The sequence below is a fragment of the Carassius auratus genome, chromosome 30 (assembly GCF_003368295.1).
Source record: "Carassius auratus strain Wakin chromosome 30, ASM336829v1, whole genome shotgun sequence".
NCBI classification, from domain to species: Eukaryota; Metazoa; Chordata; class Actinopteri; order Cypriniformes; family Cyprinidae; genus Carassius; species Carassius auratus.
This window is the reverse complement of record NC_039272.1, coordinates 11,468,959-11,492,521: the sequence shown is the minus strand read 5'-3', so window position 1 is coordinate 11,492,521 and position 23,563 is coordinate 11,468,959. Positions and strand designations below refer to the sequence as shown.

At 36.1% G+C, this 23,563-nt stretch overlaps 1 protein-coding gene across 1 annotated transcript in view; it reads right to left on the bottom strand.

Moving 5' to 3' along the window:
- The window catches only part of LOC113049211 (probable global transcription activator SNF2L2), a 48,726-nt gene that overhangs the window by 866 nt on the left and 24,297 nt on the right, over positions 1–23,563 (bottom strand). Inside the window, 20 exon segments of the mRNA XM_074559828.1 lie at positions 206–342; positions 2,693–2,767; positions 2,770–2,803; positions 3,490–3,591; positions 3,924–4,029; positions 8,337–8,560; positions 15,656–15,859; positions 16,038–16,115; positions 18,454–18,681; positions 19,658–19,821; positions 19,990–20,156; positions 20,330–20,376; positions 21,459–21,545; positions 21,625–21,732; positions 22,085–22,112; positions 22,114–22,184; positions 22,289–22,459; positions 22,461–22,541; positions 23,170–23,280; positions 23,409–23,475. Of these exon segments, the coding sequence (XP_074415929.1) occupies positions 206–342; positions 2,693–2,767; positions 2,770–2,803; positions 3,490–3,591; positions 3,924–4,029; positions 8,337–8,560; positions 15,656–15,859; positions 16,038–16,115; positions 18,454–18,681; positions 19,658–19,821; positions 19,990–20,156; positions 20,330–20,376; positions 21,459–21,545; positions 21,625–21,732; positions 22,085–22,112; positions 22,114–22,184; positions 22,289–22,459; positions 22,461–22,541; positions 23,170–23,280; positions 23,409–23,475 (2,290 nt within the window).

The window sequence follows — 23,563 nt, the reverse complement described above, 5'->3', positions numbered from 1 at the left end:
TTGCAGGTTAGCCATCCCATGAGTGCTTAATCAAAGCCTGTTTTTCATTTTGTGATAATATCCTTCTCAAGTATATTCAGTCAAAATGTCAATGAATGCACCTGAGGTTTTTTACAAGATGTCTAATTAAGCTAAATGTCAACCAGCTAAACAGACTGTATCAATGACAGGGCTAATTGATGAGAGGAATGAATGGCGGACTTACGTTCTCCTCCTGTTCTTCCTCGCTGTCATCGTCACTGACCACAGGCTTGGCCTTTCCACGACTTGGTCTCTTCTTGCCTTTGTCCTGACATCTCTCGTCCCGTTTACTCAGCTTAATTTTCACCTTCACTGACTTAGCTTGGATTAAAAAATATATGTAATTCATATAAAACAACACAACTCCACAAATAAGAAGAGATGTAAATACAAATCAGCTTATAGAAATGGTCATGTTTACTGAATAACACCCATATTGTTTTAAATTTCACTCACATCTATTAAAAGCCCATCTTTCACATTGCCACCCACATCTTTCTTATTCTCAAAGTACTTTGCTGTTAACTTGTTTGCTTGATCAAATGTAAACTGAATACTAAACATTAAAAACATCAAGAAATCCTTAGGGCCAGACTTACTAACAGCTTGCACAAGTGCAAAATGTCTTTAGGTAGGGACATGTGGCTAGGCTGTGAATCTTTGGGTAGGCAGCAATTTGATTTGATTCACGAATCATAGGTTTTCGATTTGATTCAAGACCAAATTTAGAATGATTCGATTCGATTCACAATTAAATTAGATTTGATTTGATTATAACGATCCAATCCTGCTTTCAGAAGGATTATTTAAATGGTTCCCCTAAATTCTTTAAATGCTTAGTCAGGAGACAAATTACCAGCCTTTATGGTTAGAGAACCATAGGTTAGAGAAAAAAAACAAAAAACCTTTTGTCTATCATTAGATGCTAGTTTATTGATGCTATGGCATGAGATGGGATATGTTAAAATGTATGTAAGCAAAGATAAAAAAAAAAAGCTTTAAAAGTATTATGTATAAGCTAACATTTTGTCACACTAGGGTGGCATAGCCATCATTTCAGAAGTGACAGAAATGTCAAAAATAATCATTTTATGTAAGTAGCCTATGTATTATCATAATTATTATTATTAATTTTTTTTTTTACAAGGAATTCTCTTTTTTTTTTTTTTTACCTTCAATTTGCTGTAGGAAATCAAATACACTGCTTGACAATAATCAATCATTTGTAATTGCTAATTTTTTTTTTCCTAATGGCAATTTTATGATTGTTTTATATAGGCTACTCCATTTAATTAGCTATTATAAAAATTTTCTGCACAGAATAAGGTAGAAAATATACTTTATAGTTTCTGTACTGTAATAAATGATGTCAATTCACACTGCATCATTCATAAATTTTATTTATTTATTGTGTTTTTTTTTCCCTTAACGTTTCATCAGTTCATTCTGATTTCTATTCAGTTTAGCTGCAGATATAGCCTGGCACGTCTATGCGAGCAAGATCACTTATCTTTCAGTTTGAAAACTTCTTTATCTCATTTTCACAAAATAAAATGCTATAGTAGCTATTGAACTTTTCCTCTCCATCAGCGAATGATGATTCTGAGAGAAAATGCACCATTGTTTCTTTGCTAAAGCAACAAACCCTACTTTGATACATCTGATTATCAGATTAACCTTGCGCTCTTATTTCAAGGTCATTATTAATACTGTGGTTATTGTAACAGTTTCCTTCGTACATACGGTTCATCAGCATTGTTAAAACACATTTATCATTCAATGGAACTATGTGTATGATTTAGACACTTACATTTCTGCTCCATCCATGCAATATTTATGCAGCTTTTGACTGCTCTTGTAACGCCGTCGGTAAGATGCAGAGAGCCACTGACAAACTACAGAAAACTAAAACTACTTTTACTGGCCACGAGTACTAAGGAGAGATCATACATCAGCTGCATCAGAGTCGAACAGAGCACGAGCACAATCCTATGACAGTCTTGGGCAGTAATAGTGGAGCAAGTGAAGGAGAGAAGCAAGGCACGAACATTGTTCAAGGTCTCCATTCATTTGTTCGTGTAGTAATTTAATGTGTATATATTTTGAAACCATTAAATAGCTATAGAAATTGCGGTTCATTCGATTCTTAGTGTTTTAAAATGATTACTGTCCGGATCTGCGATTCATGATTCAAAAATCATGTTTCAAAGTCAATGCATATGCAATTGAAAGGGACATCTAGAGTTTTAGTGGTCCCACTTTATATTAGGTGGCCTTAACTACTATGTACGTACATAAAAAAATAAGTACAATGTACTTATTGTGTTCATGTTGTATTGTAAAACACTTTTGCTGCTATTGAGGTGGGATAAGGGTAAGGTTAGGGAGAGGGTTGGAGGTATAGGTAAGTTTAAGGGTGGGTTAAGGTGTAAAGTATGGGTCAACAGTGTAATTATAAATGTAATTACAGAAATCAAATACAGATGAAATTACATGTAGTTTTTTTAATATAAGTACAATGTAAAAACATGTATGTACACAATAAGTACATTGTACTACATTATTAATTAAAATGTAAGTACATAGTAGTTAAGGCCACTTAATATAAAGTGGGTCCGCTTTAGTTTCATCAGTATCAGTAAATTGGTCCATAGTTAATGAAATATCTTACACTCTTCCTCTGATTCCTCCTCCTCATCATCATCATCATTGCTGTCATCATCGCTCTCCTCCCTAGCAATCTTTTGAATACTGACTGCAGAACAATGGAGTCCTCATAGATCTACAAAAAAAAAGCAAAGGCTGATTTAAACAATAACCTGAACAAACAAAACATACAGAAACAAATTAAGAAATAAATCTGTAATCTGTATGTCAATACATTTCTGAATATGCTTAAAACCTGGAAAGGTGAAGCAAAAATAATAATAAAAGCATAATCTGCAGCACTCCTTTCAAATAAAAAGTATTGCTAAGAACAGGATACAAAGTTTATTATATTTCTGCAGTGGTCTGGACTGCATCTCCAGATCGTGCTCATTTCAGAAACGATGAATTATTGATTTCAGACACAGACAAAATCTGGTCAGTAATCCTGTAATCCTCTCAAAAATACACAATGCAAAAACCCCAGTGAAAGTACTGTGTAAAGAAATCTGCATAAATATATCTGAAATATAATGTCCAGTTCGTATAAAGCTTTACATTAATAAGTAACTGGGAACGGGCATTAATGAAGTTATTCAGATAAACCCAGAATCCAAATTTAATAATGCATTATAACTATTCTTCAAACACATCAGTGTGTATTCAGGTCTTGGTTCAATAATGGCATGCTTAGTATTTGCATGTATGACAAGCACTTCATGGAATTAGTGTAACATATAGTCACAACAAAATTATGGTGTAGTTCTGTGAGTTCATACTTAAGACAGTAATGGGGATTGTTCAATCCATTTATTCACACACCTGAGAGCCCTCTATATTATAAGTCTGAGCATTGTGACAAAGCAGCATGACGTCTTTCTCCAGATCGCTTACATTCCTGTACTTATGGTTACGCACACGCTCCTAGATGAACAAGAACACTTGTTCGAACCACCAAAACATTTTTCACCTGTAGGGTTCAGCTTTATCAACTGAGGAAGTTGCCAGCAGAAAATAAGAGCCACGACATCATCAAATTAATACGAAAAACACATAAGGTGAGTAAAGCAGCCCATTAGAAGTGTGAAAACATCCGTTTATCTGGCTTTGCATCAAAAAACAATTCTCTGTTGTAAGGTAATACCGTTATCGTCCAGTGTGCCAGTCCAGATTGTAGGGTAGTGTGTCACAGCAGAACATATAACGTGTAAAGTAAAGGTCACACTGAAATAAAATACATACTGTAACTCACTTACCTTGATCTTCTTGAAGTCCACTGGCTTCCTTATCAGTTCATAGTATTCAGGGAGCTCTTTCCTGGAGGGCAGCTGCACAAAGACCTCGCTGAGCTGACGGGCTGATCTGTGATCAGAGGCAGAGATTGAGGGTTATCCTGATTTCCTCGGACTGCAGACTGAGAGATAAACTAGGCGATCAGCCTAGGCCGATTTCCAACTTGCGGAAATAATGTCAGACTGGTTTACATTATCATCATACTGGTGGTCTACTGAAAATTAACCCTCAAGCCCACCCCAAGCCGACAGGAGACGATACAAATCTAAATCCAGGACAACAGGAAATGATATAAAGGTCTCTAGAAGAAATATTTCTTGAGACATACTGCCAACAAGAAGTGCTTTTTTTTTTTGTCTCATGGGACCCTGACATCTGCCCATATCGGTCTGTAACAGTTACTCTAAATATTCACAGTGCAGATGATTCATTATACATTCAGAGATTAAATCAGGGCTTAAATTGGTGCAATTATGGTGTGTCGACCTTCATAAACACCTCAATCTATAGTTTCTGCTGCAGATGCATATTTACTGTTAGTCTAAGTGTGCAGACTGCAGCACAATGCTAAACAGCTTTCAACAAAGCACAAACTGGTAGAAGCTTAGTATAAGATTTCTGAACAGGCAGCGCAGCAATCCAAACTATAGTATGTCATTATTATGAACACATCCAGCAACTAAAAAAAAAAAATAGTTGCAATATCAATTGGAGAAATTCTATTGTACAGGACTTCAAAATAAGGTGTGCAATCATTTTAAATATTAAAATATTTTATCCTATCCTGACTTAATATGCAAAGAGAACTACAAACAAGCCATCTGTATATTGGAATGTACCAATATTAAAATCTGAAAAACATGTTATCAAAAATTTTTTATGCTATCCAATTTTTAAAAGTATACTATTTTGTCCAAATAATCATAATATTATAATGTACATTTTGAAAAATGGATAATCATTTGTTAGAGATCATTTGAACAGATTTACAGATTTTTTTAGTTTTCTTGTAAAAAAGAGAAAATGTACATGCACAATTAAATATATAATTGGACACAGATCAATTAAGATATATAACTAATATTGGCCAATTACCAATATTAGAACTGACTATGGTCCTTAACCAGTGTCTTAAAGAAATATTTCACTCCAAATTTAAATGACTCCTCCTCAGGCCATCCAAGATGTAGATCAGTTTGTTTCTTTATCAAAACAGATTAGGAGAAATTTATAATTGCCTGTACATAGCTTGCTCACCAATGGATCCTCTGTGAATGTGTGCTGAATAAGATTTCAAACAAATGATAAAAACATCATAATAATAATCCACGCGAATCCAGCCCATCAATTACTACCAACAAATCCATCATTAAAGTAGTTTAATTTAAAACCATCCCTTCTGGCCAAAATATAAGTCCATAATCCATAATAATGCTGCCTTCCAGTAAAAAAAGATTTTGTCCACTTGCATCAAAATCCATCAACACATTTGTGTAGAACTGTGGACTATTTTTGCTGGACAATGCTTGATCTTGAAAACCATTTAAAGTTAAAAATGTCTTAATGACATTTTTTACAAACATGTAGCTGGAGTCCTGCATTTATCAGCTGTTTAGACGCTTATTTTGATGGCACCCATTCACTGCAGAGGAATAGTAAACAAGTGATGTAATTCTTCAAATCTGTAACAGTGAAGAAACAATCTCTTCAGTTTAAGGGGTAATACTATCTGCCAACCAATGGCCTTAACCGTCCTTCATAAAACCTGTTTGAAAACAGTCAGCGCTAGTGACAGAAATTACATGTTTCAAGTTGAAATGCTGAAAGCACTTTCTGCTCTTTTGTTGGGGATTAGTCTTGAGAGTGTGTCACTGAGACTGAGTTTCTAGTCTTTTGAGGACAAATGAGGCTATGCTTAGTTTTCACTTTATGTTACTCATCAAGTCCCACAGCATCATAAATTTGAAATAATTGCCAAGAAAGTCTGTTTCAGAAAGCTTAAATACCACCTAACTGGCATCTCTAGATGTCTTGGTTTAAACATGGGCTAGATTAGAGAGCTTTGTCTATCATGTAAAACTACTGCCCATGTTCAGACAGCAAAATTATTATTCCACAACTGTTATGTGCTTTTAACTAGAAGACCAAAAGAGACAGCCAGCATATCAATCTGATGAATTACCTTCAATTTGTGGGATTGCAGCCTAATTGGGTGACACATCAAGCTATGGGTTTTTTCCCTGACAAGAGGCGCCTGTGTAATTCCAAATCCTCCACTCTGCTGAAATCAAACCAATGGCAAAAGTGACAAGACTTTCTCAGCTGCACCACAATTTGAGTGTCACTCTGAAGCTGATTTGAAATTCTCAGAGGGGCATGACAGTCCATTACCCAACATCCCAGTGCATTATTTATTCAGACATTCAGCCAGCTACAAATAAGAACACTGATTAACCAACAAAAAAATGTGATTAAATTAAACTTATTAATTGCCACTTAATCAGTTTAATTGCAAATGTGTTCAGTTAATCATCTGATCAGTGAGGGAGAAAAATTGCCCATCATCTCACATCCCTGACACAGGTGCACCACATGCAAACAAGAAATGATTCACACACCCTTTGCTTGTAAAAGCATGGACTCGATAGACTCAGGCATAACAGTTTCACTATAAATAATGTATAAGGTAGTTGCAAATACTTTGACAGTGTGTTTAAGTACAAGAATGACCAATGACCATCGTTCAGTCTCTCTGAATGGGTTTGATGTAAGATGTCTATAATAACTGTGACCAATATAATTGTAAACTAATGCTGTACTGTACTGTACTGTATGCTGCTGAACAAACACTATGTATTGTAATTTGAAGTATATAATCACCTCGATCCGTACAATCTATAACAAATTATTTATCAAAAGCGCATATTATTGCATTATTACAAAAAAGTGCATTATTACAATAATACAATTCCATATATAGAATAGTATATAATACTGTACATGTATAGAATACTGTTCAAAAGTTGCGTGTTATTTGTTCTGATGTTTTTGTTATAATACATATTTATAGATATTTAGATATTTGAGAGATATTCATAAAATATTTCCATTTCAAAGAAGTTCTGCTATTTTTAACTTTCTACTCAAAACATCCTGAAAAAGTATAATTGTTTCTACAAAAAATATTAAGTACCACAATAATTTTTAATACCAATACTAATAAGAATTTTACCTGGGCACCAAATGAACATTACGGGTGCACAAAATACATCGGCCGATGATTAATGCACATCTCATCAATAAAGCCACTTATCTAATCAGCGGTAAATACAATCAGGTGTGTGATTTCACACAGAGCAGCTGTAACTACATGGAGCCGTTGTTAACTGACAAGCTGCGAAAATCCAAGCTGATAATGAACGTGGATTTGTAGTGTAGATAGTGTGTAATAACAGCTGCTCTATGTGAAATCACGCACCTGATGATATTAACCGCTGATTAGATAACCGGCTTAACTGACGAGATGCGCATTAATCATTGGCCAATATATATCGTGCACCCCTATGTAACACTGTGACTAAAGCACTTCACATTTTAAAATAGATTAAAACAAAAAACAGTTATTACAAACTGTAATACATATTTCACAAGTTACAGTTTTTTCTGCATTTTTCATCAAATAAATGTAGCCTTGTTGATCATGAGAAACATATTTCAAAAACATTTAAAATAATCTCACGACCTTAAAAAACTGAAAAAAATTGCATTCATAGTAAAAAAAAAAAAAAAAAAAAATTGTAGTATATTTGCTTAAATTTGTAGATTATAAATAGCTTTGTGAATACATTTTGCATTTTTAATGTTAATGATTAACTGATTGTTAATTTGAAATCACAATCGGTTACGGACATTCTTGAGAATTGGAATATATTCATTTTCAATCGTTAACAGTTATGTTCGGTGAACAAATCAACTGAAAAGACCACTATATATGTAAAACATCATGCAGGATTTTTTTTAGCTGGCTGCAATTAGATTTGACAATGCCTACATCCTACATGACTGCCCTCACTTACTTCACCTCATATTACTTCTGGATGTTACCCCAGTGAGAAGTCATTCCACATGGAATATCCTGAATACAGTAACAGTGCCTGTCAACATACTATTTGTCTATCACCACATTGTGAATTCCTGGAACATATGAAAACAGTATGTTTAGCACAAAGCCACTGAGAGTTCAACGGTACATAATTACATTCCAGATATTCCAGGTCACTTAACTACACATGAGCGGCCAGTTCAAAGAGTCACCTACAACAACACAGAAGGTTGAGGAATGGGTACGCACTATGAGCCATTCGTGGAAGTTTAACAGCACTTATGCATCTCTGTAATTGATGACTGTCTCGATGGCATTCATCTGTTTTGTGAGTTTGGGTGGATTTGGGGAGAGCTTCTCTGCTGGAGGACGTCCCCTTCTCTTCTTGGCTTTGTCTGCATCCTCACGCCTCATGTCTTTGTCCACATGTGTCCTACGTTTGCGCCTCTTCAGCCGTATTTCCTCCTCAATTTTTTCCAGGTTGCCATCCTCTATAGCCTGCCAGAGGTCATGTTCAACAGTTAAGGTGACGTTGGGTGGATAATGATGTAAAGATACATTTTCAAGAGAAATTGATAAGTCGAGAGAAATTATGAGAAAAGTAATTGTTGATCACTAGATTATCCTCTTCATCTAAATCACAAGCTATATCAAAAAGATGCCAAACTGAAAAATGATTCTGATTTCACTGATAAGGCTTCTCTGTATGAGAGTGGATATTTGATCTGAGGACTCCACCCCCCTATAGGCAGCCATAAAAGCCATGCTCTTTATCATAAACTACATTTAGAAGAGAAAGACACTACTGACTACATAGAAACTGACTATGGGCCCTGAGTATGGAGCCGTTTAGACTTTCATCAGTCTCAAAAACTGATATGACTGAGATCAGCATTTGTGCAGAACTGCTCTTAATTAAATCCATCTGTCTGGTATCTCTTTTCCATCCTGCCTTCAGTAAATATACTGTATGGTTCACTGCTTTTGTGCTGTTGAGTTTGGCGTAATGCCTGCCCCTGCTGTGAAGCAGAAGTATACAAGTGGTCCTGCTGAGTCATATGTGCACAGTAAGACTTTAAAACTCACAATATGCCCCAAAACATTTGCAATTCCACTACGACTGAGCGAGACTCCAGAGTAAAACCATCAATCTCCGTTTTTGCGCTTCTCTACGATTTGCTGTAAAACTCAATGGCCAGTTATCACAATACAGAAGACCTGATCCTCAGAGCAAAGTAAATCAACACACCTGTTATGCAGCTGAGCCAGAGCCCTCATTTGAGCATAATGTGTGTACGCACAGAGCCAGAACAATGAACAAATAAACAGACCCTAAAGAGTATCCACTTTTGAAACCAAAACTCGCACATAAAAACAAATGAATGTGAGAGTTTCAGTGGTGCAATTTTGATTTTGGCTCTCTACCAAGACGTTATGCAAGAGGGTCCTGAGCCAATAATGGATAACCCCCTTCTCTATCACCTCAACCGTTGTCATGGTGAGGTCACACCTGTGGGTACAGAACTAATCTGAGGGGAAAAAAAGGGTGTGCTTGTGACATTATGTGATACTGGGGGTGCAGACTTCAAAATCACAGACTGTGTGGGTATAATCTATAAATTGTCGAAACAAGACAGAGAAATAAACATACATTTATATTATTGGAACAAAACCGTATTATTGTGAAATCTCATAAAAATTTAAAATAACCTCTATATTTAAAATTGTCATTTATAAATGTTTAGTTTTCAGCAGCTATTACTTAAAGGAGTCATGAAGTGAGAAACCAAAATCCTCTTGATCTTTCGACATATAATACAATACGTCACTGTACTATAAAAACAGAACTCAAAACTTTCTTGTTATTCTAAAATCAGCATATATTAAAGGCAGTCTGACAAAATGACAGCTTAAGGAATGTTCTACTCCAGGGATTGGCAACCTACGGCACACATGCCAAAGGTGGCATGCAGAGGGATAATCCCTGGCACACGAGCAATAGAGAAAACTGCATACTGACGTACATTTTGAGTTAATAACTTAACATAGTCACACAGCCTGTTAGGAGCTATAAATATAGGGATGCGTGTGTGACAGCGGCACAAACTGGTGCAAAAAAAAAAAAAAAAAAAAAAAATTCCAGGTTGAGCCATATGATGTGATTTATTTTCTTCTGCCCACCAGGCCTTGTGGTGCTTAAATGTGTCTTGTCTTCCCTCTTTCTTTCTCTCTTTTCTCCAAATGTTCGCTGTTCTTGAAATATGATCATATATCTCATCACGTTTTCATGACCAATTGAAACTGAAATTAACCGATGCCAATGAAGTTCCAAACCTTGCAGTTAAAGGTGTGACGTGACAAGTTACTAAGTATGGTGTCTCATACTCTGAATTTGTGCACTGTATTTCACCCATCCAAGTGCACGCACACATCAGTGTGTAGTGAACAAACAAGCACACCTGGAGCAGTGGGCAGCTGTTTTTGCTGCGGCGCCTGGGGATCTGTTGGGGGTACAGTTCCTTGTCTCACCTCAATCGTAGTATTAAAGGTGAAAGAGAGTGCTTTGGCCATTCACTCCCCCCACCTACAATTCCTGCCTGTACCAAGACTTGAACCCAGGACCTTGGGGTTATAAGTTGGACTCTCTAAACATTAGGCTAGAGTGCCCCATTAACATTTTGCACAGAATTTTTTTTTTTTAACACTGAAAGCTGAGTGGTGCGTAACACATCATATCAAAGTCCCTCAAAAGAAAACCTTTTTATGCATCAATTTGATCCCTATATGTGGGCAAGAACAAAACATTGAGAACAGTGAAAGCGCTCAAAGTAACATGTACTTCTCTTTTGACTTGCCCACACTTGGCTACAGTATTGCACTGGAGATGCATTAAAAGAGTTCCAATTGGTTTATTCCTATTAGTAGTTGGGTCAAGAATGCTTATTACCATAAAGTTATCTTTTCTCAACTTTGCTGAATCACTGGAGACACCCACTTCATCTTACTGTAGCCTCAAGTGTCCATTTCACACTGAAAACAAATTACTTGGCTGTCAGTGTGAATGATCCCTTTTCAGCAGCAAAAGCACTATGGGTGACTGACCTTTCTTTTGAACACACATACACATATACACAACACACATAATGTACATACATATACACTATTTAGATTTTATATCGCACAAGGCAAGGACAGATTTTAGGCTGATGGAAAATGCCCTAGACTGATACGTAATCTCTCACACCTCGCCACAGACTTCATTCTCCCAACACAGTTGACTGTTTGCTAAACTCTGTGCAGTCAAGCGTCAAAATCAATTTATTGAGCCATTGAGCTTTGCGATGGGGAGATGGTTCGTCATAATTTCCTCTGTAAAAGCAATCTTGGAGAATGATTTGAAGCACAAGTTACGAAAGAAACCATTTTTGTGTGTGGAGACTTATTACAAAGTAGAGTTGTGTCGATAGACGATATATCATGAATCGACGATAGCCAGAGATATCGCCTGTGGCTGATGCACCTGATAATAGCAAGACAATTATTATTATTATTAGTAGTAGTATTATTACTAGCCTAATAATAATAATAATAATAATATCTAATAAATGTAAGGTCTTATTTGTACCATTATATCTCTTTTTCTGTGTTTTACAGTGTTGGGCATTATAACCAATCACACACGATTATGTTGAGCTTATGAATGCAATGGCTAATCAGAGGTGCAAATGAGTCATCGCAGAAACAGTTGAGATTTGTTGTTCAGCGCACACTAAGTGAATTCTGACTGGCGAACTCTCTCATCATAAACAAAGTGCAGATGTACGTGCAATGTAAGTACAAAAGATTTATTCATCATACAATGTAGACAGCTTCACTGATTATAACGGAAGTGTAGACTGAGTCAATGATGATGTTCTTTGGTAATGGAAATATTCTTTGCTTGTTTTCTGTAGCTGCTTTTTGAAGGAAATGTAACCATTACATGGGTGTGACGAGACACTTATCCCATGAGATGAGACGAGACACGAAACTGGGTTCAAGAGAATGAGATGAGACAAGATTTTAACACCTTTTTTTTTTTAAAGAAATCCTCAATTAGGAAATATATTTAACTCAAAAACACAAAACGCTAAGAAGTAGGTGCATTTTGAACTCAACTTGCTCTTTATGAAATAAAATATCTATTTTATTAAATTTTATGCTTTAATAATTCTGTATTCGGTTAAATTTTTCTAGACTCATTTTAAATAGTTAAATGAAATTGTATTAATTAAAAAGCATGTCTAATTAATTAAAACCATGAAACTTTCAAATAAATTTATCAAAAGTTTAACAAAAATTTAATTTTTAAGGCCCAATGAAATGTTTAAATTTTTCTCATGATATATATATATATATATATATATATATATATATATATTATAATGTTTTGTTTAATTTTAGTAGTAGTAGTAATAGTAAACAATAACAAGTACATTAACATTCGCAGTAACATTGATTTATTGAATAATTAAGTAAATATAATTCTTTGATTTACCTTTGTAAAGAAATCTCATTGTTCTCTGCTGTCTTTTCCGACGACATCTTTACCTGTGTCGGCCACCGTAGCTTCTCTGAAGGGAGGGACTGAGCTGGGGTCTGAGGCGTTGGTCACCGTTAGATGGCGCTAAAAATTACACAAAGCACCTTTAAAAGTGACAGGCAGAACATGCAGCATTCATATTTAAATTGAAATACATAAAATATCTTACATACAACTACTGATGAACAAGCCAGTGTGATGTAAATATATCTGAAAGGTGTGCACAAGGATACCGTCACATTCCTGTGAGACCAGTCAGATCTCGCGAGATCTTGTCACACCCCTAAAGCATTATATTGTTAACTTATAATGTTTTATTGAATTTTCATCATGTTAAATACAAATGTTTAATATAATATTATGTTAAAATTTAACATGTTAAATACAAATTTAACAGGGTGATATGGCCGGCAGTCATATGATGACACTATACTGTCAACAAGCACCTCATACAGATGAGATGTTAAGCCGAGGTCCTGGTCATTAATAATCACAAGATGTCTTTTGAAAAGAGAAGAGGTGTGGCCTCTGCATCCTGGCCAAATTTCCCCATTGGTCTCTGACCATCATGGTCTCTTAACAATCCCCATGTCTACTGATTGACTTCATCACCGTATCTCCTCTCCACGATAAGCTGGTGTATGGTGGGCATTCTGGAGCACTATGGCTGCCTTCGCATGATCCAGCTGGATGCTGCACACTGGTGGTGGATGAGGAGATACTAGTGGTCAACCGATATATAGGCCCATGTTTGGCATTTATCAAATATTGGTATCAGCCGATACGTTTTTCTGCTTGGCCGATGTGTTTGACTTTTATTTGGACAGCGTGCACACAAGTGCTCACATTCTCCCTCTTATTTAAACATTAACATTTCTATCTAATACGGATAGTAATTTTCCTAATAATCAGATAGAACGGTTAAACCAAGGAAGTAATGTATACAGAAAGTATTATAACAATTGCTTTTATATTATTAGTAATAAAAAGGCAAACATTATAATACTGTTTCGTTTGCCATCAGGATTAAGCGAATATGAGACACAGTGAGACACCAAGTAAGATTATTTTCAAGGCCCAAATCACCTGTCAAGCCACAATAAAAGCAAGGTGGTTCTGATAGCTTTAATCAAAGTCTTTTTCCATTCCATAAAACTAACAGACCCCACATTGTTGCTCCAAAATATCTGACTGCCATGTGTCGAACTTCCTTCCTCTCTCAGTATACATTTACTCCTCAGTGGCTCTCTGTTTACAAGGAACTGGCTGCACATATAATTACCTCCCTTGCTGCTTTACACCTTCAACCTCTGTGCTCAAATACAGTTTTTCTCTTGTTAACTTCCAGCCTAACCCTGTAGCAGACGAACCCTCACCAAAGAACAACCGCAGTGCCCTAAGGAAACAGTTTCAGCACTTATTATTGACCGGAACAATCCACTGGGTATCTTTGAAATAGTTTAGGAGGACTGTACTGAGACTGGTTTGCAGAAGAAAATGACAGAGGAAGAAGCTTGTTAGAGTAAGGGACAGTCAATTTGTGTCTGGATGGCAAATAAGAAAATAAGCTATTTGGGATTGGGAGATTCAGTGTAATGCAGTTGGGTTCATTGATCGAGTTGAATTGTCACACAGAGACAAGAGCTGTATTTGTCCTGGCTGTTGTGTTGTTGTCTTGGAAATCACATGATGGTGAGGATAAGTTGAGGAAAAAAGATGAGCAGACTCAGAATATAATAGACACCGTTTGCTATGCTTCAAACCTTTTCCAACCCACGTAATACATAATTTACAGAATGCAACCAAAATCCTTTACAGAACATGAAAAACTTGCAGAGGAATCTTGTGGCTATATAATGTGCAATCATTAGAAGTAAGGAAAATATATATACATTAATTCTTCAACACTATCTTGAGTAAAATTTTGATATTTTCTTTTTTTTTTGAGTTTTGATTTTGATTCTTTTTTTTTTTTTGACGTCAAACATTTATATTGCAAAACTACCTATTTCTACAGATTTAAACAACAATTTTCTAGCTTAATTTTAACTCCAGTGATGTCAAACCTCTAAGAACCTATTTGTTTCTACTGAACAAGTGTTGAAACTGGGTCGTTCCATGAATCTCTCCTCACTGAGACTGAAGCTGCAACCTCAGCCAGCAAATATTGGCTCTGCTCTGATTCGTATGGACTTTTATGCTGAAATTTGATTCGTACTCTCAACTGATCAAAACATACAATGTAGCCAGTGACTTGAAAACCCCACCAAAAACTGATCACTGTTATATCTAAGTCTGGTTCTTTAAGTCCTAAAACCTTTGGCATATATTTAGTCTCAGACAGAAGATCACTTCACTCTTATTGGTAGCTGACAGTCAAATTAACCAAAATATCTTATAAATGAATATTCAAAGAACAGGGGCTTTGTACATTTTATAAACGATGGCTGCCCCAGCTATGCAGAAATCTGCTGAGCTTTCTGTTCATGATGCCAATGTAAATGTTGCATGGCCCAGCTTATGACACTCACTTTAATAAGACAGATACTAATAGCTCTACAATTGTATGATCATTGTCTACACTTCATTAGTTTACTGCTTCATTTCAGTTCTTACGGTCAAGTTAATGCTTCTGAGTCTGTGGTTAAATCAGAAGAAGAACTTCAGCAAAAATTTGTCGAAACTAAAACTGAATTAAAAGCTAAACACAAAAATCATAATATTAATGAACACTATTATTGTATATAAATAATAGGTAAACACTTATCAGCACTGAACCTTAAGTAAAGTAACTTGACAACTTGAACATGGCAAATTGGAAACACTCATCACTGTCATCACTGTGCACCTTCATGCAGAATAAAAAAGAGACCATTAGAAAGGTCGCAAGACTACCTGTTGTTACGGTAACAAGAGCTCTCAACATATGGATGGGATTATGTTTAAGAATAACACATGGAATAATGTTTGTCATGGACTATAATGAGCTAAATATAACACAAGCAGCATACCCTCAGCCACTGCTTTTCCGTCAATGCGTCGCTGTAGTCGACATCTCTGCGGCCGAAAATCTTTTCCTCCTCCTCCTCGCAGGTAAGCCGCTCCACCTCAGCATCATCCTTCAGGATCCAGGATGGCAGCTCATCCTCTTCCATTAGCTGAGGTTTACGCCTAGGGTTGCGTGCATCCTCTTGACGGCGGTCTAAATCCATGCGCTAAAAGTGCTGTTAATGGATTACTTCAATTTGAAAGTAACTGATAACTTCCTGTTCTAATTCTAAATGGATTCAAAATGCACTAATTCACAAAAACACGTGGCTTTCTTTTCAAAGAGATGGCAATTACTGTCAATCACCTGTAAAAGTAGCCAAATTTGTGCAATTTCAGTCTTACCATGAGAAGCTCAAATTCGTCCTCATTACGAGCAATCATTTGATTGAGAGTTTCATCATCTGGAACTTCATCTTCCTCCTGGTATCACACACACATATGCCAACAAACATAATTAAGACACATTTATTTTGCAAGTAACTAGCATTTTCAAACCTGGCATTTTTAAATTAACATCTCACATGGGTGCCTTGCTTTTTCAAGTTGTAATATCAAGTTGTAATATCACCAGAACAGGTGCTACCAGGCACCAAATAAATGCTTTGTACTGTACTCGTGAGTAATTCAGCTCAAAATTAACTGCACTCTGACTACTCTGCCAAAAAAAAATTGCATGCCTTTCCTTCAGCCTTTGTCACAGTCAAAATAAATAGAAAAACAGACTTCGCCCTCTGCTGAATGGCATTCTCTTATGGGTCAAAGCTTAAAAATTTATGTCAGTAATTGCCTTTCAATACTTAAATCAGTATTGCCTTTCAATGACTTTTCAAGAATGAACAAATATAGATATATGTTTTATGGTGGCCAGAAGAGATAATGATGGTAAATTTACCATTATTCCCTCAGCAGTTGTATTACAAACACCATCACAGCAGTGTTTCATACATACATACATAATAAACAGAGGGCTCACCACAAGAGGCAAGTAAGGCCAGATTAGACTTCTAAACATCTAAAAAAGACACACCACTTCTGGAAAAGCATTCTTTGAAAAGCTGAAATTAAGATCAACCTGTACCAAAATAATGGGAAGAAAAAAGTATGTAGAAGGCAAGAAACAGCTCATGATCCAAGGCATACAGCATCATCTGTGAGACTTGGTGAAGCAGTGTGATGGCATGAGCATGCATGGCTTCCAGTGGCACTGGGTTAACCGGTGTTTACTGATGACGTGACAAAAAACTGAAGCAGCCGGAAGAATTCTGAAGTGTATAGGTATATACTGTCTACACAGTTTCAGTCAAATGCAGCAAAGTCGATTGGGCGGTGCTTCATAATACAAATGTACACTTGACCCAAAACATACAGTAAAAGCAACCCAGGAGTTTTTGAATATAAAAAAGTTGAATATTCTGCAATGGCCTGATCAGTCTCCTGATTTCAACCTGATTGAGCATGCATTTCACTTGCTGAAGACAAAACTAAAGGAAGAAAGACTGAAGTCAGCTGCAAAAAAGGGCTGGCAAAGCATCTCAAAAGTGGAAACCCAGTCTCTGATGAAATGCATGAGTATAGGAAGTTTTTGCCTGCAAAGGATTCTCAACAAAAATTGTTGTAATTAGTAAGCATTTTATGTTATATTTTTGTTCAGCAACTTGAATTAAAGCTTAAAGTCGGCACTTCAATTTCATCTTGATTGTTTTATTGGAATTATTCCACATAAGAAAGGAATTCATATAAGTTTAGAAGGTAACACTTTAGAATAAGGTTCCATTAGTTAATGAACTAAGCAAGAACAATCCTTCTACAGCATTTAGAAGTCTTAGTTCATGTTAATTTCAACATTTACTAATGCATTATTTAAATCAAAAGTTGTGCTTGTTAACATTAGTTAATGCACTGTGAATTACCATGAACTAACAATGAATAACTGTATTTTCATTAACTAACATTAACGAAGATGAATAAATACAGTAATAAATGTATTATTCATTGTTTGTTCATGTTAATTAATACATTAACTAACATTAACTAATGGAACCTTATTCTAAAGTGTTACCGTTTAGAAAAAAAGATATGAAGGAATGATGACAAAATGTTCATATTTGGGTGAGCTATCCCCTTAATGCTTAAAACATTTTTAAAGATCGGAAAACTACTGTTATGCTGAGGCAAACAGCAATCCAATCACTAAAATCATCTCCACGAAAGACAAATCACTGCTAAGTTGAAATGCATCTGGTTGTTCAAGCCACATAGAGTACATAAACTTTACTCCACACCAAACAAGTGTCCGAATACAGACGTTTGAGAGCTCCAGAATACACACACGAATGAGCAAACATGGATGCGACACACAGATGGAGAATCTGTGAAACTCCAACACGTATTACAATGTGTGGCAAAGAAAGCATTCAACAAGTTAACCGAATCGGAAATTAACTCTGTTATATTTGCATATTTATATATTTGTGCGTGGCAATAGTAGATTGGATTTACATCAATTTTGCGAAGACACAATTACGTGGCAGAGTAATTTAAATATGCATAGCCAACTGGACCTATCTCTCAAATGATATAAGTATAAATTGGCCCAAAAATATATTCACATAAATGAGAAAAAAAAAATATCTGCCACTTTGCTGTTGGACCTTCTTTCCAATAATTGTCACCTCAGTGCATCACTAGACACAATTAGCCAGTCTAATTCCGTCGGAGTGAAACTTTACAGCCATCTGTGTTTGTTAAAGTGACTCACCTCATTCTGTTCCTCGTGCTCCAGAATAGCCTGCAAGAAGGCTCTGCGTTCATGGCTGGAGGACTTCTGATCAAACATGCCAGCCTGAATGACTTTCTGATCAACGTTCAGTTTATACTTGGCCGCTGCTGGAATCTTCTCCTCCACACTGTTTACAGTGCACAGACACAGTACACGTACTTCATTCTGCTGGTCGATACGATGGGCTCGGTCCTGTGCCTGCAAGTCCTGGTGATTCAAATCACAGCTGTGTGATTACAAGCTTACATCAATTACAATCAAAGAGAGAGAATACTATTTAGAAGGGGCATGGGGAATTCTTTCTGACTTGTTCTTAAGAGAATTAAAAAAGAAACATTTCAAATTGGCTGAAGATCACTATTCTGTGGAGGCAGATGGAGGAATAAATTTAGCTTCCTCTGTGAAAATGTGTGCGGAAAAGACCCAAACTTCAAGCGGCTGCATATAATTCATCCAACAAACACCACACATACAGTAGATAAACACATAAATTAACTATAAATGAACAAAAAAAATGCATAGATTTCAAACATTGATTCAGAATGTATACTTCCAGGTTAGCTGGCATGAAAAAGTGATGTGGTGTTAAGATGCTGTATTTCAAAACTATTTTAAACTGATTCTTTTATTCAAATTATTCGGTATGTAACTTTTATTGCCTTATATTAGAGACAGACTACATACTGAGAGACTACAGGGAATTTTTGAAGAGAGACTTCATGGTATACTTTCATATGTAGAACAATTATTTTTTAATGATTAAGAAATTCACAAGTATACACTACCATTAAAAAATTTTTAAATGTGAAAATAAGTCTCTTGCTCACCACCAAAAATACAGTAAAAACTGTAATATTGTGAAATAGTGTTACAATTTTAAATAATTGTTTTCTATTTAATATATTTTAAATCTAATTTAATAATAAATATGTAATAACAAAAAAAAATCATAATTATTTAATAAATATACGATCGATTTCCAGCATCATTTTTTCCCAATTTTTTTTATCAATCATAATCACAACAAATAGTCACAAATTTGTAATTAATAGTTACATTTCACATACACATACTACAAGATGTTTCTGAAGTCTGATCTACAAATGACAGATCACTGCTGAGCTGTAAACTAGCCATGCAACTGTCTCGTTTCTCTCTAATCTGGGCAGTTATTCACACAAACCTGGTGGGGGTTCCAGTCGCTGTCAAAGATCACAACGGTGTCTGCAGCTTGCAAGTTGAGGCCCAGACCTCCTGCCCTGGTGCTCAGCAGGAAGATCAAATACTGTGAGCCTTCGTCATTGAATTTCTTTAAAAGCATTGCACGATCCTCAGACTTCGTAGTTCCTGGAGGACACATCCAGCAGCAAACACGTTAATGAAAGAGAAAGGGCAGCCTATTCGTGTGATCACACTCATTAAAAGAGAAAGTGGTGGACCACAAATTGGAACTCCCTAGAACTGAGTTCCCGAAGGACAGGAAATCATTAAAGAAGAAATGCACTGATTAATGACCATCCAGACGCAGATAGAGGAAGTTACGGTAGGCAAAATAATCCTCCATGATGGTCATGAGAGAGGTCATCTGACAGAACAGAAGCACTCTGTGATTGGTGGCCTTCAGCTTGGGCAGGATGAGGTCCAGTAATTCAAACTTGCCAGAGGCACGGTACAGGTCAGGGCTAGGTGGACAAGAAAAAAGCATGTCTATAATGTCAATGCCTTCATCGTGGTACAGCTCCACTGTCTGAGTCATGTAGCGCAGGAGGCCTGCGGTGTGTTTAATGATCCACATTTGACATGAATGAACACATCATGATAAGGTTAAGTAATGGTCTATTTGATCCGTACTCACCCATTGATAATGCCATTTGGAAATCCCAAGTGCTCAGCAAAGGACTCCTAAATAGGTACAAAATAGACACTTTCAGATATCATGGCATTGCTGAATGCTTCATTTTGATTGTTGACATGTTTTTAGGTCTAAGACAACAGCTATGAAGTCGTTCTAGGTGATCCTAAAGAAGTTATTTTATATCCATACAGTGAAAGACAGTGGGGTCCAATGTTTTCGGACCCCATTAACTTTCATGGCATGAATGTTCTTCATTATTGTCTTGTTTTGTGCTCTTCAGGAGAAAGAAAGTAATACTAAAGCAGAACTTTCGTTTTTCGGTGTACCATTAAGGCTACATCCGCACTGATCTGCATATATCTGAAAACAGCGTTTTTGTTTTAAAACACTCTATGTCCACATTAGTGTCTTTAAGCTTTTTCCAAAAGTTGCTCATCCACACTGACATGTCTGAAAAGGTTTAAATCCCTTCGCTGTGCATGTGTAAAACATACAGTAGTTAAAGCTCACCGAGATGACACAAACAGAATAGACATAATACAATTCTTAAGCTATTCTTCTGGCACTCTTCTTCTTCTGGCTATATTAGCAAACTAACCCACCACTCACTGATGCGTCCGGGTCACACTCAAAATCGTCATTCCATGTAATTCTCAGTAACACAAATATTCTTAGATTTTAATGTGAATATTGTATAAATCAACATTTATTATTTAGCAACACCATGAAAAAGAAAAGTAGGCTCAACAATGTCGGTATAACTTTAAACTGGGGTGCCCAAGCCTGTTCCTGGAGGGCCAGTGTCCACAAGAGTTTAGCTCTAAACTTAAACACTCCTGAATCAACTCTTTACGACACTGGCACTTCAGGAGCAGGATATGGACACCCCTGACCTCCAGTAAGGGTCAAATATACATCACATGACCGAAAACCTCCATTTTCACAGTTCAGATTACATTGTGAAAATAAATTTAAAGATCAGTTTTCGCTTGACTAAAATTCTGTCACAGTACTGTATGGATAAAGTCAAAACATAAAGGAAAACAAGCATTTTCAAACGTATCCCGACTAATGTGGGTGTATTATTAAAGATTTTAACACTCCAGTGTACTAAAACATATGGTGATACCTCTATGTGCTGAAACATGTAGGGATGATTACAGATCTTCTTCAGCTGCATTATGGTGTTCATTAAGGTCTTGGCTACTCCTTTGCCCTGTGGACGAAACACGTCATGGTAAAAACTTCTGAAGATCTACTCAGTCTGCACAGCAGCATACAGTCTCTCTCTTTACCTTCTTGTCTTTCTCTGACCCATCAGTGAGCAGGATGCATTTGCCCTGCATGTGCCTGTACAGAACCTTCTGGATGGCTGACATTTCACATTTGATGATATACTCCACCTGTGACAAATGAAGAGCCAATGCATCAACATAGCCTGAATTGCATGCCATATAGAGTTATTTCAAAAAATGTTAAATAAATACAACAATTTTGTGAATATATAATGTACATTTCTTTTTGCAAAAAATACAAGAAAAATGGACCATTAAAAAAAATATTTATAGTAAACATATTTGCATCCTGAATTTTGACTGGATTTAATTGCTTTAATTGCTTGATTTTAATTGTAACCATTTAATTGCTTTGACAAGGCACTATATGTTCAATTTAGTAGATCAAATGCATATCTAGTTTTAATTTTTATTTTTACTACCATCAACAATGTCTAAAAAAAACAGAGTGGCTACTTACTTTCTCAGGCAACTGAGACTCTGAGGCACAGAAGGAAGGGACGTAACACCTTATGCAAACGACGAATGATAAGGATGGTCTCTTCTTCATTTAGATCCACCTATCAAACACCAGAGCAATCCATGACAGAGAGAAACTGATTAATATAAAAGTGTAATATAAAAAAGAGCCAATTAAATCTACAAGGGTGAAATATAAGTCTACCCTCTCTCCTGTCATTGCAAAAGGAGCATTGAACCACTGCTCAAAGGTGCTGCAGCTTTTGAAGATGGTGGGCAAAAGGAAGTTGAGCAGGGCCCAGAGCTCGGGTAATTTGTTCTACAGAGGTGTTCCAGTAAGTAACAGCCTCCTGGGAGCAACGAAGTGAGTGTTCAACGTAGTGAGTGTTCAACACTTGCTTGCAGTGATGGTTCTTCATGCGGTTGCCCTCGTCCACTATCATATACTTCCAGCGAATCTGGGAATTGGAAGAGATTCAACAATTAGAGCATAAAGGCAGTGAACGAGCTTTGCATTAAGCAACTCCAAGGTCATGGACTTGAGTCCCAGGGAATGCATGAACATAAAAAGTACCCTACCGTTCAGTTCAGAAGAGTCAGGTTTATTTATTTATTTTTAAAGAAAGAAAGAAATTAATAGTTTTACATGGCAGCATTTAACTGTTCAAAAAACACAGTAAAGACTTATACAGCGTTAGAAAATATCTGCTCTTTTTAACTTCCTATTTAGCAAAGGATACTGAAAAATGTATCACTATTTCCATTAAAATACTGAGCATAAAATGAGAAGAAATGTTTATTAAGCACCAAATAAGCATATAAGAATGTTTTTCTGAAGGATCATGTGACACTGAAGACTGGACTAATGGATACAAGTTACATTTTAAATCTATTAAAATTTCACAATATTTCTGTTTTGCTGTATTTTTGATAAAATAAATGCAGCCTTGGTGAGCATAAAAAATATTAAAAAGTCTTACCGACCCCAAACTTTTGAAAGTTAGTTTATTTATGTATAGAATGCACTGTAAGTCACTATGGATAAAAGTGTCTGCAAATGCAGAAATGCAAATATGTGGCCTGCACCTTGGCGAGAATTTGCTTGTCTTTGATGTTGTACTCATAGGTGGTTATAAGGACAATAAACTTCCCACTGCGGAGCTGCGGCACCAAAGACCTTCGCATTGATGGTGTGCCCTTATTAAAATTAAAACAAAAACAAAACTGTTATTACCTCTGATTGTATTACCTTCAAGCTATATTACATCATAAAACAATATCGTCCACAGTAACACAACACAGTGATAATAAAAATCAATGGCTACCTTGTAGGCAATTTTCACAATACTTGGTGCCCATTTGTCCAGCTCATAAACCCAGTTGGACAAAGTCCTGTAAAAAAGAGGAATGAAAATCAATATTGTCATTTTTATACCCGAAGCCACTGATTCACCTTTAAATGAAGTCACATCCCTAAATT